At 39.2% G+C, this 15,094-nt stretch overlaps 1 protein-coding gene across 12 annotated transcripts in view; it reads left to right on the forward strand.

The window, feature by feature from the left end:
- Positions 1–15,094, forward strand: part of prelid3a (PRELI domain containing 3A) — a 51,004-nt gene that overhangs the window by 26,673 nt on the left and 9,237 nt on the right. For 9 of the 12 annotated variants that reach the window (XM_069922438.1, XM_069922440.1, XM_069922448.1 and 6 more), the window contains 4 exons: positions 5,238–5,308; positions 7,273–7,375; positions 8,077–8,106; positions 11,233–11,310. In XM_069922438.1, the coding sequence (XP_069778539.1) occupies positions 5,238–5,308; positions 7,273–7,375; positions 8,077–8,106; positions 11,233–11,283 (255 nt within the window). In that variant the 3' untranslated portion in view covers positions 11,284–11,310. The remainder of the gene's footprint in view (positions 1–5,237; positions 5,309–7,272; positions 7,376–8,076; positions 8,107–11,232; positions 11,311–15,094) is intronic. The other 3 variants (XM_069922439.1, XM_069922447.1, XM_069922446.1) reach the window with 2 other exon arrangements.

The following is a 15,094-nucleotide window of genomic DNA, read 5'->3' on the forward strand; positions in this document are numbered from 1 at the left end:
GTATTTTGCTTCCATGTGGTTTTTGCACTTCCTATCAGTGCCCAGTGTATCCACGTGCACCTGAGCTCGACGGTCATGGATCATACCTGTTAGTGTGGAGCACACTGTTGGGTTAATTCTAGCGTGATTTCCCACTGGCGCCTCAGTGGGGATATTAATAACCATAGGGCTGCCCCATGCCTCCCCACCCCACCCCCCCAAGCGGCCTCAGGAAACCTCAGTAACTCCATTTGGAAGTTGGTGCCCTATCTTCTGCCCATGGGGGTCCAACCTGCTGTCATAATATTACTGGGCTGGCGTGGCTTGCCAACCTTGCCGCCAAATGGCTGAATCCCTGATGGTCATCGGTCTACTTGGGGATTTTATATTCCTATTTGTGGGTTGCCTGCTGCTACCCCTGTAAGTGAGCAGGTATAGGATAAACCATGCACCTGACAGGACACCCACACACACAGTAATCAATACATAATTAAACCAATCTCCCACTCCATCCACGTGTGTCCAGTCATAACTTCTTGAACCCTGCTCAAAGTGCCAATTGTTGTGTTATCAAAGTGTCAGGTTCAGTGGGTTCAAAGAGAGACGAGTTTGGACACAAGGATTTGCAATCAAACATAACTTTATGAACACAACAATTAATAAAGGAGCTTGGGATCATGTGCGCACAATTTATAAGGGAACGTGGGGAAAAAATCATAATGGTATAAAACATAATTAATAAAGAACATGGGAAAATTTGTGACAGGAAACAAACACAATTATTAATTCACACAGGCAATGCAGACATTCGCACACTGTAAGCAGGGATTATACACACCCTCCCAGATCCCTGAATAAGAGAAGGTGGATCAGTTGAGATCAGCGGCTCTACTGCCAGTATTGATCTATAGCAATTTGAGCTCTAGCCATCCCACGGCTCAACTTCAGTGCCGTGTGCACCTTACCTGCGACCCTTCCAAGCGACCTGGCATGGAGTGGAGTCCGGGGCTATCACCACAAGGCAGAGTGAGGGAGTATCCTTTGTGCTGGTCCCAAATACAGGGCTTTAGCAAATTTGAACCAACCAATGGCAAGATGTGCACTGAACATGGGTCTGAGCCCAATCGTAACTGACACTCCACCTGCAAACTATAACTTTGTCTATAGCTTTGTAACTTTTTTTTTTAAAATAGTCAAGTCAACTTTATTTATTGTTCATACTATGCTCACACAGTAGGATGAAATAGTGTTTCTCCAGGACCACAGAGCATATTTACATAGATATCAGTTAGGAAAACAGTTAACATATTAAAATATTAAGGAACTAAGATGTATACAGTGAAATTCCATTGCACACTATCCACATCTGTACTGGGTGTTCAGGAGCTTTTTTTTTAAAATTTTTTATTTTTCACACCATAAATCACATTAGCCATGATATACACTATTTCTTTTTCACACATATACAGTGACTTTTTCTCCCCCCCCACCCTCCCTCCTCCCAAGCCACCCCCCCACCCCCCACTCTCATCCATTTTAGGTATACAATCTAGGTTGCATTAAGCCAGTCAGACAATGTTGTCATTCAACAAAAATACACCAGAAATTCTACTGAGTCCATTCTTTTCTTTCCTTCTCCTTCCATCAACTTAGGTAATGTTTGTCCCCGGTAGGTTTTCGCTATTGTATTTAATGTAAGGCTCCCATACTTGTTCGAATATTTCAATATTATTTCTTAACCTATATGTTATTTTTTCTAATGGAATACATTTATTCATTTAAATTTAGTAGTTTCTTCCTTTTAATTTGGTTATGTATTCCATTAATATTTAAAGTCATATAGTTAAGCGTAGCCCTTTTATATTTTGTTTATCTTCTCTTTCCGTTTTTCCATCATTACCTTTCCTCCTTTTCCATTTCTGTTTTCTTATTTTCAACTCTTTATAAGACAACATTCCTACAACATCCAACATTTTCCTTATTCTCCTATTTCTATCTTATTTATCCCCAATCTCCCCTTCCCCTCCTGAGTTGTCCTTTATCCCTTGTCGGACAACCACATCTCCCCTCTCCATTTGGATTTGCGAATCCACTCGCAAGCGTCAACTGATTTTGCAGTGACCGCTATTTCCCCCCACCCCGCCCCCCCAGAAAAGATTTCACTTTTCATATGTCACAAAGGTCACTCTTTTAATTCCCTCCTTATTCTCTCTATTCCATTACCTTCCCTTATTAATTCTTGTCTATACTATCTATATTTTCCTCTAAGTACAGATACTTTCACGTATGCACATTGTCTCTATTCACTCTTATACCTCTTTACCCGCATACATATCAATCGTGATCATTTTTACTCTCATTACCCGTCTTCATCCCTCAGTCTATTTTTGTCTTTACCCACATACATATCCATCGTGATCATTTTAACTCTCATTACCCGTCTTCCTCCCTCAGTCTATTTTTGTAATTGTTCTGCAAATTTTCGTGCTTCTTCTGGATCCGAGAATAGTCTGTTTTGTTGTCCTGGAATAAATATTTTCAATACCGCTGGATGCTTTAGTATAAATTTATACCCTTTCTTCCATAAAATCGCCTTTGCTGTATTGAACTCTTTTCTCTTCTTTAGGAGTTCAAAACTTATATCTGGATAAATGAAGATTTTTTGCCCTTTATACTCCAGTGGCTTGTTGCCCTCTCTTACTTTTTCCATTGTCTTCTCCAGTACCTTTTCTCTTGTAGTATATCTTAGGAATTTTACTACAATAGATCTTGGTTTTTGTTGTGGTTGTGGTTTAGAGGCCAATACTCTATGTGCCCTTTCTATTTCCATTTCTTGCTGTAGTTCTGGACATCCTAGGGTCTTAGGGATCCACTCTTTTATAAACTCCCTCATATTCTTGCCTTCATCATCTTCCTTAAGGCCCACTATCTTTATGTTATTTCTTCTGTTATAATTTTCCATTGTATCTATTTTTTGAGCTAATAGTTCTTGTGTCTCTTTAGTTTTTTTATTAGATTCCTCCAATTTCTTTTTTAAGTCTTCTACCTCCATTTCTGCTGCTACTGCCCGCTCTTCCATCTTGTCCATTTTCTTTCCCATTTCTGTTAAGGTCATCTCCATTTTATTCATTTTCTCTTCTGTGTTGTTTATTCTTTTTCTTAAATCATTAAATTCCTGTGTTTGCCATTCTTTAAATGACTCCATGTATCCTTTAATAAGAGAAAGTATATCCTTTACCTTGCCTTTCTTTTCTTCTTCTATTTCACTGTACTCTTCCTCTTCTTCTTCCTCTGGGTTGGCCATCTGTTGTTTCTTTGGTGCCCTTTCCTTCTCTTCTTTCTTGTTTCTATTGTCTTCTGTGGTCTCTTCTTGCTGCAGGTGTTCTGCAGCTGTCGTTGCCGGCTGTGGAGATCGACTCCCCAGCTGGTCCCCCCTCCCGTCGGTGTGTTTTTTTTCCATGCGCGGTTGCGCACTTTTACTCGGCTCAGCGAGCCATTTTTGTAGTCCATTATTTACCGACCTGAGGGAGCGGGTTTCTCTCTCCGCAGCGGGCCTCTTCGGACAGGTAAGGCCTTCACCTTTTTCCTCCTTTGTCTTCTCTTCCTCTCTTCTTACCGTTGCTTTCGATTTTTCTTTTTTTGTCGCCATCTTCTTTCCACCTTTATACTCACTTTTCTGTAACTTTTATTTCTGTGCCTTTGTGTTTTCCTTTGTTTTTCCCGACTTTTCTGGAGAGGGCTGGAGTTCACCGTCCGGCCACTACTCCATCACGTGACTCCTCCGCTTTGTAACTTTGAGTGAAACAAAAAGTACATCATGTACTGACAGGTGGTGTGACTTCCGAATGAATTTCAGATGGGCAGACCACGTGACCACCAGCAATAGGGAGGGAGGCCATGCCTTCTCCACTCACAATTGGTGAGACCAAATTTGGAGTATTATGTGCAGTTTTGGTCACCTAACTACAGGAAAGATATCAATAAGATAGAAAGAGTGCAGAGAAGATTTACTAGGATGTTGCCTGGGCTTCAGGAACTGAGTTACAGTGAAAGGTTAAACAGGTTAGGACTTTATTCTGTTATAAGCCCAAAGGACCCCAAAACCCAGCAGCAATAGATATTCACCACGACAAATAGTTACTTAAACAAAAGTTGTTTTTAATCATCTTTAAACATGAAAGCAGAATCAAACTTTAACTTATCACTATTAACTTAACTAACCCAACTTAACCCCCTTCTAATTCTAAGTGCACATGTATGTAATGTGTGTGTTAATTTAAGAAAAGTTCTTTGGTTCACAGTTCAATCTCACTTCTCATTCTTTCAAGTTCACTGGTTGCAGGCAATTCTTATACTGTGCACAAAATTTAACATGTATGAAGTTCACCAGGCTTTTGTGCTCAATAGGTAAATGTTTACCGCTCAGGAAGGTTCTTGTAGGTTTTGCAGAGAGAGATGTGTTGTTCCAGGATTTCCACAACTGAAGTTCCACCATTAGTCACCTCAAGGTCTTGCTGATGAACTGGAGCTTCTGTTTCAGTTCCAGCAAGCTTCTCCCCTGGCTTGTTACATATCTCTCTCCCTCTCCCTCTCCCCTTGAAGAGGTATTAGGAGACAGCCTGTCTCTTGCTGTGGCTTTAAAGACAATAGTCCATTCATTCACTTCGAATAACAGTCACCTTGTGAAATCTCCATCATTCTCCAGAGTTTTTGTAAAGCCACTGAATATGAATTCTTCAGTATTTCAAATAGTATCTGTTTTAAAGTGTGTGCATGTATGTCACCTACTCTACTTTCCCCAATTTATCTCTCAAAAACATTCCCAAATATTCCATCGCAATTCCCTGAAGCATAGAAGAATGAGGGGAGATTTTATAGAAGTTTTTAAAATTGAGGGGTATAGACAGAGTAAATATAGATAAGTTTTTTAGTAGATGAGATACAAACCAGATGACGTGGGTTGAGAGAGCAAGCGGAACATTAGGGGGAACTTCTTCACACAGAGTAGTGGGAGTATGGAACGAGCTGCCAGCTGAAATAGTGAACGCAGGCTCAATTTTAACATTTAAGAAAAGTTTGGACAGGTACATGGATGAGATAGGTATGGAGGTCTATGGACTGGGTGCAGGTCAGTGCAACTAGGCAAACTAAATGGTTCAGCACCCCACTAGAAGGGCTGAATCTGTGTTGTAATGAAAGAAAAGTTAAAATTCTGTGTTTGGAAATCTACTACGTTAATCCAGTTTATCTTTTTACAGATAACTCTTACTAATTTGGTGTCAGTAGATGAAAGACTGATCTATCGGCCTCATCCTGAGAATCCAGAAAAGTGAGTTGTATTTGGATTTTAATTATATTTTAGATAATGATCTAACTTTTCACCGGAGAAACAAAATGACAGCTATTATAATATAATCTAACTTGGTTTGTGTGGAGCGATTTGCATGAAATGTTGCCCCAAATTTTGTTGTAATCAGCGGTGAAAACCCAGCAATCATTGTTCACTCTATCGATCACTGCTCAGTGATATTGTAGACTTTTGAGAGAACATTCATCAATTGCTTGATTTTCCTCTGTGGGTTGGGTGATGTACAAGGAAGCTGGAAAAACAACAGAGGGTTTTCAGCTGATAAGATTCAAGAATCTTCACTGAAATACACAAGGCCTCTAGAGATCACTGAAACTCGAAAGTCTATATTAAATTAAACTGTGCACCAGAAACAAAATGAAGATGGAGGGACAAATGGAATTAAAAGAGCTATAAGAAAGACAAAGATTTTTTTTAAAATCCAACATTCCCATGCTAATAAATTGTGAAGGAATGAGATGCCACATTTTTCAAATATTCTGAGGCAGAGGTTATAAGTGATCAGACTTTTAAAAATTCACAGATATTTCAATGTCTAGTCTTTTTTTTGTTGCTTTTAGTAGGTAATTGCCAACATAACCATAAAGATCTCAATTGTTATAAAAAGAGTGCAGGTTATGTGCCGGTAGAAGAGATTGTTTAATCTGGCATCAGGTTCAGCACAGACATTATGGGCTGAAGGGCCTGTTCCTGTGCTGTACGGTTTTGTGAATCCATTGGTGAGATGGTATCCTCTGGAATTTAGGCATAATTTTGAAATAATGAATCATACGTATTCCAGAAATGGCTAACCAGCTTATTCCACAATAATGGTGAGTAATTAAAGCACACATTTATTCTCGGTGCATAATTAGGTGATTTGGATTTAGGGAGCCAAGTGCATTGATTTTCAGTTGAATAGAACCAATGCAGTTGTCTATCTGGATACTGATAGCAAGATGGGCAAAATGCAAAGATATAAAGTTGGAGGGGAGGTTAAGGAGAAATTGTGGAGAGAATGGAACTAAAATTGAGGGTAAGGCGGTCCCAACGCAATGAGAAGACATTTTTTAATGTAAGTGCGCAAATTGGGATTGTACTCGCTGGAGTTTAGAAGATTGAGAGGGGATCTCATAGAGACCTATAAAATTCTGGCAGGACTGGACAGAATGGATGCAGATGGGATGTTTCCAAGGATGGGAAAATCTCGAACCCCGGGCCATGGTTTGAGGATAATAGGCAAACCATTTAGGACCGAGATGAGGAGGAATTTCTTGACCCAGAGGGTGGTGAATCTGTGGAATTCATTGCCACAGAGGGCAGTAGAGGCAGGTTCATTAAATCTATTTAAGAGGGAATTAGATATATTTCTTCAGTATAAGGGTATTAAAGGTTACGGAGAGAAGGCGGGGACGGGGTACTGAACTTTAAGATCAGCCATGATCTCGTTAAATGGCAGAGCAGGCTCGAAGGGTCGAATGACCTACTCCTGCTCCTATCTTCTATGTTTCTATGTTTTAAGTAGGTCACTAGCTGTCAAACTTGCCCAGCCATTCAATATGATCATGGCTTTAGGCTTCATCTCCCTTTCTGTACCGGTTTCCCAGAGCTTTCAATTTCCAGAACATCTCCGATCATCTACCAGCTCTAAACCCAATGAACTATACTGAAATTCATATGCAGATTTCTAAAGGTGGTTGATAGAGAAACATTTGGATAAATCAGCTCTGAATGATCTGAAAGGGAAACCAGGGGAGGAGGATGGCAGCTTAAAACTAGTATGAGGAAAATTTGCACAGAAAAGTACAGTTATGAAAACATTTTGTTCATAAATTGGTGTTTTATTTAAAATGTATTTAATGTGAAAGTTTGAATTTAATCAAAATGATAATGCAAAGTTAGTTTATTTGATGATGTTTGGCGTAAATATTCTTGTTTTGTTTTAGGACCATTTTGACCCAAGAAGCAATTATTACTGTGAAAGGAGTCATCCTGAGTAGCTATTTGGAAGGATTAATGGCCAACACAATTTCTGCTAATGCAGGAAAGGTATTTGCATAGATTCATTTGACGTAGATTTGTCTTTTTGATCCAAATAGGAATTGTATTTCCAAACAATTGAACTGAATTTTATTCTACTTCCCTTTTCTAAATTGCCTTGTGTCCAAAAAAAATGATAAGAAGCCTTTCAATCCAATTGAAATTTATTTTCAACATATTTTTCAGTCCGTCAGCTAAGTCCGTTAACTTGGATTCATGCTATTGCATTCAACGTTGTGGTCCCAATGCTTTTTATAAAAAAAACCAAAGCACTGAAGATGGTGGAAATCTCAGTACTTGTTTAATACAATAGATCTTAAGACTGGAATTTGTGATCTGACAGTGGCAGCTTTCTCTTGCCTCTTGGGCAGATCAGATGAAAGATCCTTGGTTCTTTCTCTTTCTCTCAAAATATTGTTGTGTACCTTCTGATGGCATAATAACTCTCAGCCTTTTCGGACTGTCTTACGGGAAGGAGTTGGTACAAACTTCATCAATTGAGTTTCTGACAGTTTAAAAAGAAAAATGTAAATACATGAAACATCATTAAATTCATTGAAGACTATTTCCAGCAGTTGGCTTGAGCAGTACAAACGAACATTTGTGTAAAGGTCCTTTGGGTTTGGAAACACTTAGTGTAGTAGCATTCTTTGGAGATTCACCTCGATTTGCTGATTTGTGATCCAGGTTTTATTTGGCTTGTTAAATAGATCAAGAAGCATGGTACAGCCTCAAGACAGGTCAGTTAGGAAAACTCCAATAATGTAGCTTTCTGACTCGCTGAACAAGTTGATTTTCTGAACTATTAGCTGTTACTTCTATTAATAGCCAAAATACACTTTTACTTTTTGGTAAAACTTGCACAGTAATATAAAAGCAAATCCAGTGAATTTGAAGGGAACAGGAAAAACCCTGGCTCCCACAACAAATGCATCCATATCCCTGACCCCTGATGCTCTGGACCCCCAACTCCACGTGCATACCTGGCTTGCTCTCTGAACTCGAAGCTCGTATGCTGGAGTGACCCAGATGCCTTAGTGTCAGTATTTCCAAACAATTGAACGTCTCATCACTGAATTTTAATTCTACTTCCCTTTTCTAAATTGCCTTGTGTCCAAAAAAAATGATAAGAAGCCATTCAATCCAATTGAAATTTATTTTCAACATATTTTGCAGTCCGTTAGCTAAGTCCGTTAACTTGGATTCATGCTATTTGCATTCATTAGCTTAGAGAAAGTGGCCGCTGAATCCAGCATTAACATTAAATTGATGACTTAATTTAACCTGTTCATCCAATGAATAATATTACTTTACTATTCTACAATGAAATCTGATACCCATCTTGGAATGTCATGGTAAATGACCAACTCAATGTATTTGTTTGAATTATGGATATTGACTTCAAAAATAAAATGAACTCTGTGCGGACACTCTTTCCAGTAAATTGTGCAAGTTTGTGTGCAGGAGGAGTTCAAGTTTGTGTCTTCATATGATTGAACAAATACAACTTTGATGAAACCATCTTCTCCAGTCCTCGGTGCAAAATCCTGCAAACGCACAGACAGCCAAGCGATATATAATGAATAATACCTAGATTCAAATATTTAAATAAATAAATAATTCTGTTGAATCAATAGTGTCACGGAGGGTTTGTACGAGCTATAACCGCTAGTATGAACTTACTAATTGGAAAGGGAACTTGACAATAACTGTCATTTCTCTGGAACCTGAAACAACACACTCGAGAAAGTTCAAAGGTCAGATTTATTGTCAGAGAACATACATGGCATCACATACAATGAAGTTCTTTTTTACTTGTGTTACCTTTAATGTGCCACTTCCCGTTTGCAGGTGAGACAGGTACCCTGTCTCTGTAACACCATTCAGGACTAATCTAATTGTAATCTAATTTCTGCATTCCTTCATATTCTCGTAACTTTTCATGCCTTTGCTTAACAAGAATTTATCTCTATCTGCCTTAAATATTCAAAGACTCTTCTGCTACCATTCGTTAAGGGTTGCAAAGAAATACAACTTTCTGAAAGAAGCTATTTGGCCATATCTCTCTCTTGAATGTTTGACACTTTATTTATAAATATTGGCTCTGACTTTAAAGCTCCTTTTATACTTGCGTCCCGCTAAATCAGTTGTTCAGTGTCCCAGGATAGGAATGACGTTTTTGCTATTCTTAACTGGGACACTGCATGCATTCACACTTGCAAGGAGCCATCCCCGGGGTTAGGACTGTGCTACCTTTGACTGGTGACGTCATGACACATCGAGCGATGGTGGACCTGCCCTAAATCCTGATCAATGTATTATGATCTTGTATTTGACAAAATTAATCATGCCTAATTATAACATAATTAAGCTTTATTTACAGCATATTTATTGTTATTGTTGTGCCAACCTAAATAAACCTTTATTTTGAATCGTGGGAGGAAAGTGGGAAAGTGCTAGCATTAAATAGCAATAGCAGACAAATTTTAAACAGTGTGGGGAAGCTGTTGCACACAATTTATGCGGCATGGGAGAGTTGGCAGGGCTATTGTGCACAATTTATAAATGCTGTGGGGGGGGGAGTGGGAAAGCGATGGTGGACCTGCCCTCCCAGAATTCCATGTAGCAGAGAAAGGACTGTATGCACGGAGCACGCATGGAGGGATTTCTCTGTCGCACGTCATTCTGGGAAGTCAGGCCTGCCATCGCTTTTTCCCACTGTCTTAATAAATTGTGTGCTACAGCACTACCAACTTTCCCACGCTATTTAAAAATTGTCTGCTATTGCTATTTATTGCTACAGAATTTATTTCCCCCCTCTCTCTCTCTCTCTCTCGCCCGCTGCGACTTTCCCACGGCAAAGTTTATATCTTAATTTAAATCTGTTTTTCCTTCATGTTCTTGCACTCACATAAAAACTTGGGTTATTTCAGTCCTAGAATGTAATTGTCCATTCTACACCTGCTTGATTGCAATGCCAGTGTCTGCAGGCACTGAGGATTGCACTAGGGGTCGAGGCACTCTATCCCCAGTGTGAGGTGACATCGTCTCTTGCCGGCGTTGAGACTATTTTCATTCCACACTAGACCCTTTTTAGGCTGGTTGGCCGTTAATTCTGGGACCACTTGCAAGTGTGAAAGAGACCTTAGCTTCTCCAAAAGAAGAAACATTTTCTCTGGATCGTGTGTGTTCAATCAAGTCTCCTAAACTTCAGTCAATGCAACCCGGTCAGCGTAGTAAGGGCTGCATGGTTGGCATAGCCATTAACACGATGCTGTTACGGCGCCAACGATTGGGACCGACCTAAGTGACCAATTGAGTCCCATTTGTCTGTTTTTGGCCCTTATCCTAAACTTTTCCTACTTCTGTACTGTCTAAGTATTTTCTGAACATTATGGTTAACCCTGCTTCTACCACTTCCTATGGCAACTCGTTGCATATACATACCCACCTCCTCTGTGAAGTAAATGCCTTTTAGGTCCCTTTTAAATCTTTCCCCTCTCACCTGTTTTACCTTGGGAAAAGTGTGTGATTAATTACTTTATCTATGCCCCTCATGACTTTACAATCCTCTAGGAGTAACCACAGACTGGAGAAAAGCCCCAGCCTCTTATCCCCTCCTTTTATTTCAAGCCCTACCTACCAATACTGGTAGCATTCTTACGAATCTTTTCTGCACCCTTTCCAGTTTAATGTTGTCCTTCTGGGTGACCAAAACTGCACTTTCAATGTTTTCTGAAGATTAAACTTGGTTTAAAGGACAAAGAAGAATTAACATTTTTATCTCATTGTTAATACAAAAATGATGAAAATACTGACATCTCTTTATTGCCTCTGTGTGATATGCCTTTTCTGTGTTGCTCTAGGGGTGGGATGCTATTGAGTGGATAATTCACAACTCTGAAAATATTAACTAACAGCTTCAGCAATTTGATTAACCAGTGGTAATTATTTATTGAAATACCCAATAGTCTAACATTTTATTGCATGGAATGAGCTCTTGTTTGTGTGGCATGGGCTGCATGTTTGTTTGTGTGTTCGTAACTAGATCATGTGTAGACTATGTGCTATTTTGTGCTTAAAACAAATGTCTAATCTTTCAGCTGTACATATTTTTATCCTCATGTTGCATTCTTCCCCAACATGCATTCATTAATAGTATCTATCCTTCGGTTGTTTAAAAGTATGGCATTATTCATCTTTGACAGATTTTGGTTGCAAAGCAGAGTTCTGGTTTGTTACATGGTAACTCTGGCACACCTGGAGTATGAGAGGTTTGATTATGCAGGAAACCGTTGCAACTACTTACACCATATGAAGCATCAGTGGTGGATTGACAACTACCTGGGCCCCTAGGCCGAGCTTTAGCGAGGCTTCTTTTGACCTTGCCCCATGGCCCATCATTCATTGAATAGAATAAAGTGACACTAAGCAACTTGTCTCGTTGTGCTACAGGCATAATGTGCTACATGTATAAGAACTTCACTTGAAAACAGTTTGCAGTTAAAACAGAATACCTTACCTGTGCTTGGAGAATAGCACAGCCAACTTCTGATTTTCTCACTGTCAGTAAGGGAGCAGTAAAATATGAACTTACTAAGGTAATGTTTCTGTTTACCATCATACTTCATAGATTTCACAATACTGGCATTCGTGATCCAACAGGCTTTGCTCCATGCCTTTAACCAGTATGCATCAACTCATGACGTAATAACGTCGTCATGGTAAACACAATCTCACGGCTGCAGTACGAAGACCTAAAAACATTACTTCTAAATGTTTATATGTTTGGAGCCTAATTTAGAAAACAAAATAGTATTTTTAATATTCCAGACATGAAAAAGATGTATGCAAAAGTACTGAATTTGTTTTTTTGCTCTTGGGCCCCCACTCCCTTCCGGGCCCCTAAACTTGATCCTAAGCTTAATGGTTGATCCGCCACTGTGAAGCATTGGATATATTTTACAAAATAAAATTATATAAGATCCTTAAACTTTAAAAGTATTTAAATTTTTGCTGAGGCTGGACGGTTCTATAAACTGCATTGTGTATCTTGGATAAATGCTTTTTTCTTGATCCCGGTAGGAGAACTCACGCCGGTGATGGAAACTTCATCTCCTTCATTTGATCTCTGCTTAGATTTTGGGATCACATAATGGGGAGCAGCTCGTTTACACCAGATATTCTCAACATTTCTTTTGGCTATTGCCTCCTTTAGAATTCTGCTTGAACTTTACGGGCCCTCTTCAGTGTGAAGCAGTCAAATTTAGTTGGGTTCTTCCATACTTGTCTCCTACTGACTACGTGAATAGCAGCATAAAAAATATTGTATGATTTCAGTCCATGAACCCCCTCCGCAACCCTTAAATGTGCTGTGGCTCCGAGGGGGGGCCACGTGGCTACCACTGAGAATGGCTGGTTTAGATCATAATTGCTGAAATCACAGGTAATTAATTTCTATGTTCGACAAATCTACCTTTAAATTTTGACATACAGCATGGTAACTGACCCTTTCAGCCCACAAGTCTGTGCCGCCCAATTAACCTATAGCCCCAAGTACATTTTAAATTGTGGAAGGAAACCCATGCAGACACTGAGAAAGCGTACAGACTACAGACAACGCGGGATTCAAACCCCTGCCCCAGTCGCTGGTGCTGTAACCATGCCGCCCCAAATCCTTTAATTCTCTTGGTTGATTAATCTTGGAATTAAAATGAACTAAGCTTTGCAAAGATGACTCTAGCGCATCCTTTGGACATTACAGCTTTGAACATCACTTCGGCTGGCTGAAGAATTCCAAACTTCTGCCACCTTCATTTTCTTTGCTTAATATTTTGAAAGGCAAGCGCTAATATTTCAACTCGTCTTTATTTTACTTTTTTTTACCTTGACTCCTAGATAGAGAATGATTGAAAACATCCAGATAATGGATAATTTCACGAATCATACTTCACAGAAATGGGCTTTTTTTGTCCACCTTCTCGATTGTGATACCTTTCTAGTACATGCCTACATTGCAATTTCTTCATTCTTGTACTGCCAGTTAAGGCAATCGCCTTGTGACATGAGGTTAACTGATGGAGTCTAGCAGTGGGCAAATATATTTACTGCTAGAGAATGATATCAACGAGATTGAAATAGTGCAGTAGAAAATCTTGCCTGAACTTGAGGGGCTGAGTTAAAGGGAAAGATTGAACAAGGGGTTCTTTTAGATTGTGTTGGTGGTTGAGAATCATCTGAATATCCATTATTTTGTAAAGCCATCCTTGGTATGATCCTTGGACAAGGCTTCTGCATGTTAAAATATACTTGTGTATGTATTTTGTTAGAATCAGCATGAATAATGCAAATTTATTTTTGGAAACAAATTGAATGCATTGACTATGGTGGGTTTTTTTATTGTTCTATCAATGCATGGACAAAAAAATTATTTTTGCTCTGCTATTCTGTGTCCCTTTTAATGTTGTTTTCCGGGTGATGTTGTTATCTTCCTCCAGTCTGTGACTCCTCCAGACCACTCTATGTCGTAATTTGAAACTGTTAAGCTGTTTTGTGTTGTGGCTGAATAATGTTTTACTTTTTCTTGCGATAACCTTGCGTCATCAATTGGCCTTTAATGAGTTGGTTGTCAAACTGACATTGGAATAATAATGAGTGTAGCTATGTTAATTTTTCTCCTGGATTTCATGCATAATAGATACAATGAGTTGCATTTTAAATCAGTTGTGCACAAGATATCCTCTGCAGATTCTTTGTACCTGCATTATCATCAATCTACACAGCTGGTCTTTTGGATTGAATATAAATTGATTTGTTACAAAAATTGAAAGCACTATATTCTCAATCATTATTTGATAATATCTCAGCATAATGCACATCAACACTTGCTGCATGTCCTCAGTAGTTGAAGTGGAAGCCAGCATTATAGAAGAACCTAAGACACAAGAGCAAGAATAAGCTAATTGGCCTTTCATGTGTGCTCTTATTTAATAAGATCGTGACTGATCAAATCATCGCAACTTTCTCACTGGCTCTCCATATCCCTTGATAGATAATTGTCAGTCTCCACCTTGAATATATTCAGTAGCTTTGCCTCAAGAGTTCTCCAGGTTAGAGACTTGCTGAGATTCACGAACATCTACCTGCAGGAAAGATATAGAACCATAGAATGTTACAGCATAGAAACAGGCCCTTCTCGTCTGTGCCAAACTATTATTCTGCCTCGTCCCACGGACCTGCACCCAGTCCGTAGACCTCCATATCTCTCCCATCCACGTACCTGTCCAAATTCTTCTAAAATGTTAAAGTTGAGCCTGCATTCACCACTTCAATTGGCAGCTTATTCCACTCTCCCACCACTCTCTGTGTGAAGAAGTTCCCCCCTTATGTTCCCTTTAAACTTTTCCCCTTTCACTCTTAACCCATGTTGTCTGGTTTATACCTCAGTGGAAAAAGCCTATCTACACTTACTCTGTCTATGTATCCCCCTCATCATTTTAAATTACTCTATTAAATCACCCCTCATTCTTCTACGCTCCAAGGAATATAGTCCTAACTTGTTTAACCTTTCTCTGTAACTCAGTTCCTGAAGTCTGGGAAACATCCCAGTAAATCTTCTCTGTACTCTTTCTATCTTATTGATATCTTTCCTATAGTTAGGTGACCAAAACTGCACACAATACTCCAAACTTGGCTTCATCAATGTCTTGTACAACTTTACCATAACAT

This window comes from Narcine bancroftii, chromosome 2 (genome assembly GCF_036971445.1).
Source record: "Narcine bancroftii isolate sNarBan1 chromosome 2, sNarBan1.hap1, whole genome shotgun sequence".
NCBI classification, from domain to species: Eukaryota; Metazoa; Chordata; class Chondrichthyes; order Torpediniformes; family Narcinidae; genus Narcine; species Narcine bancroftii.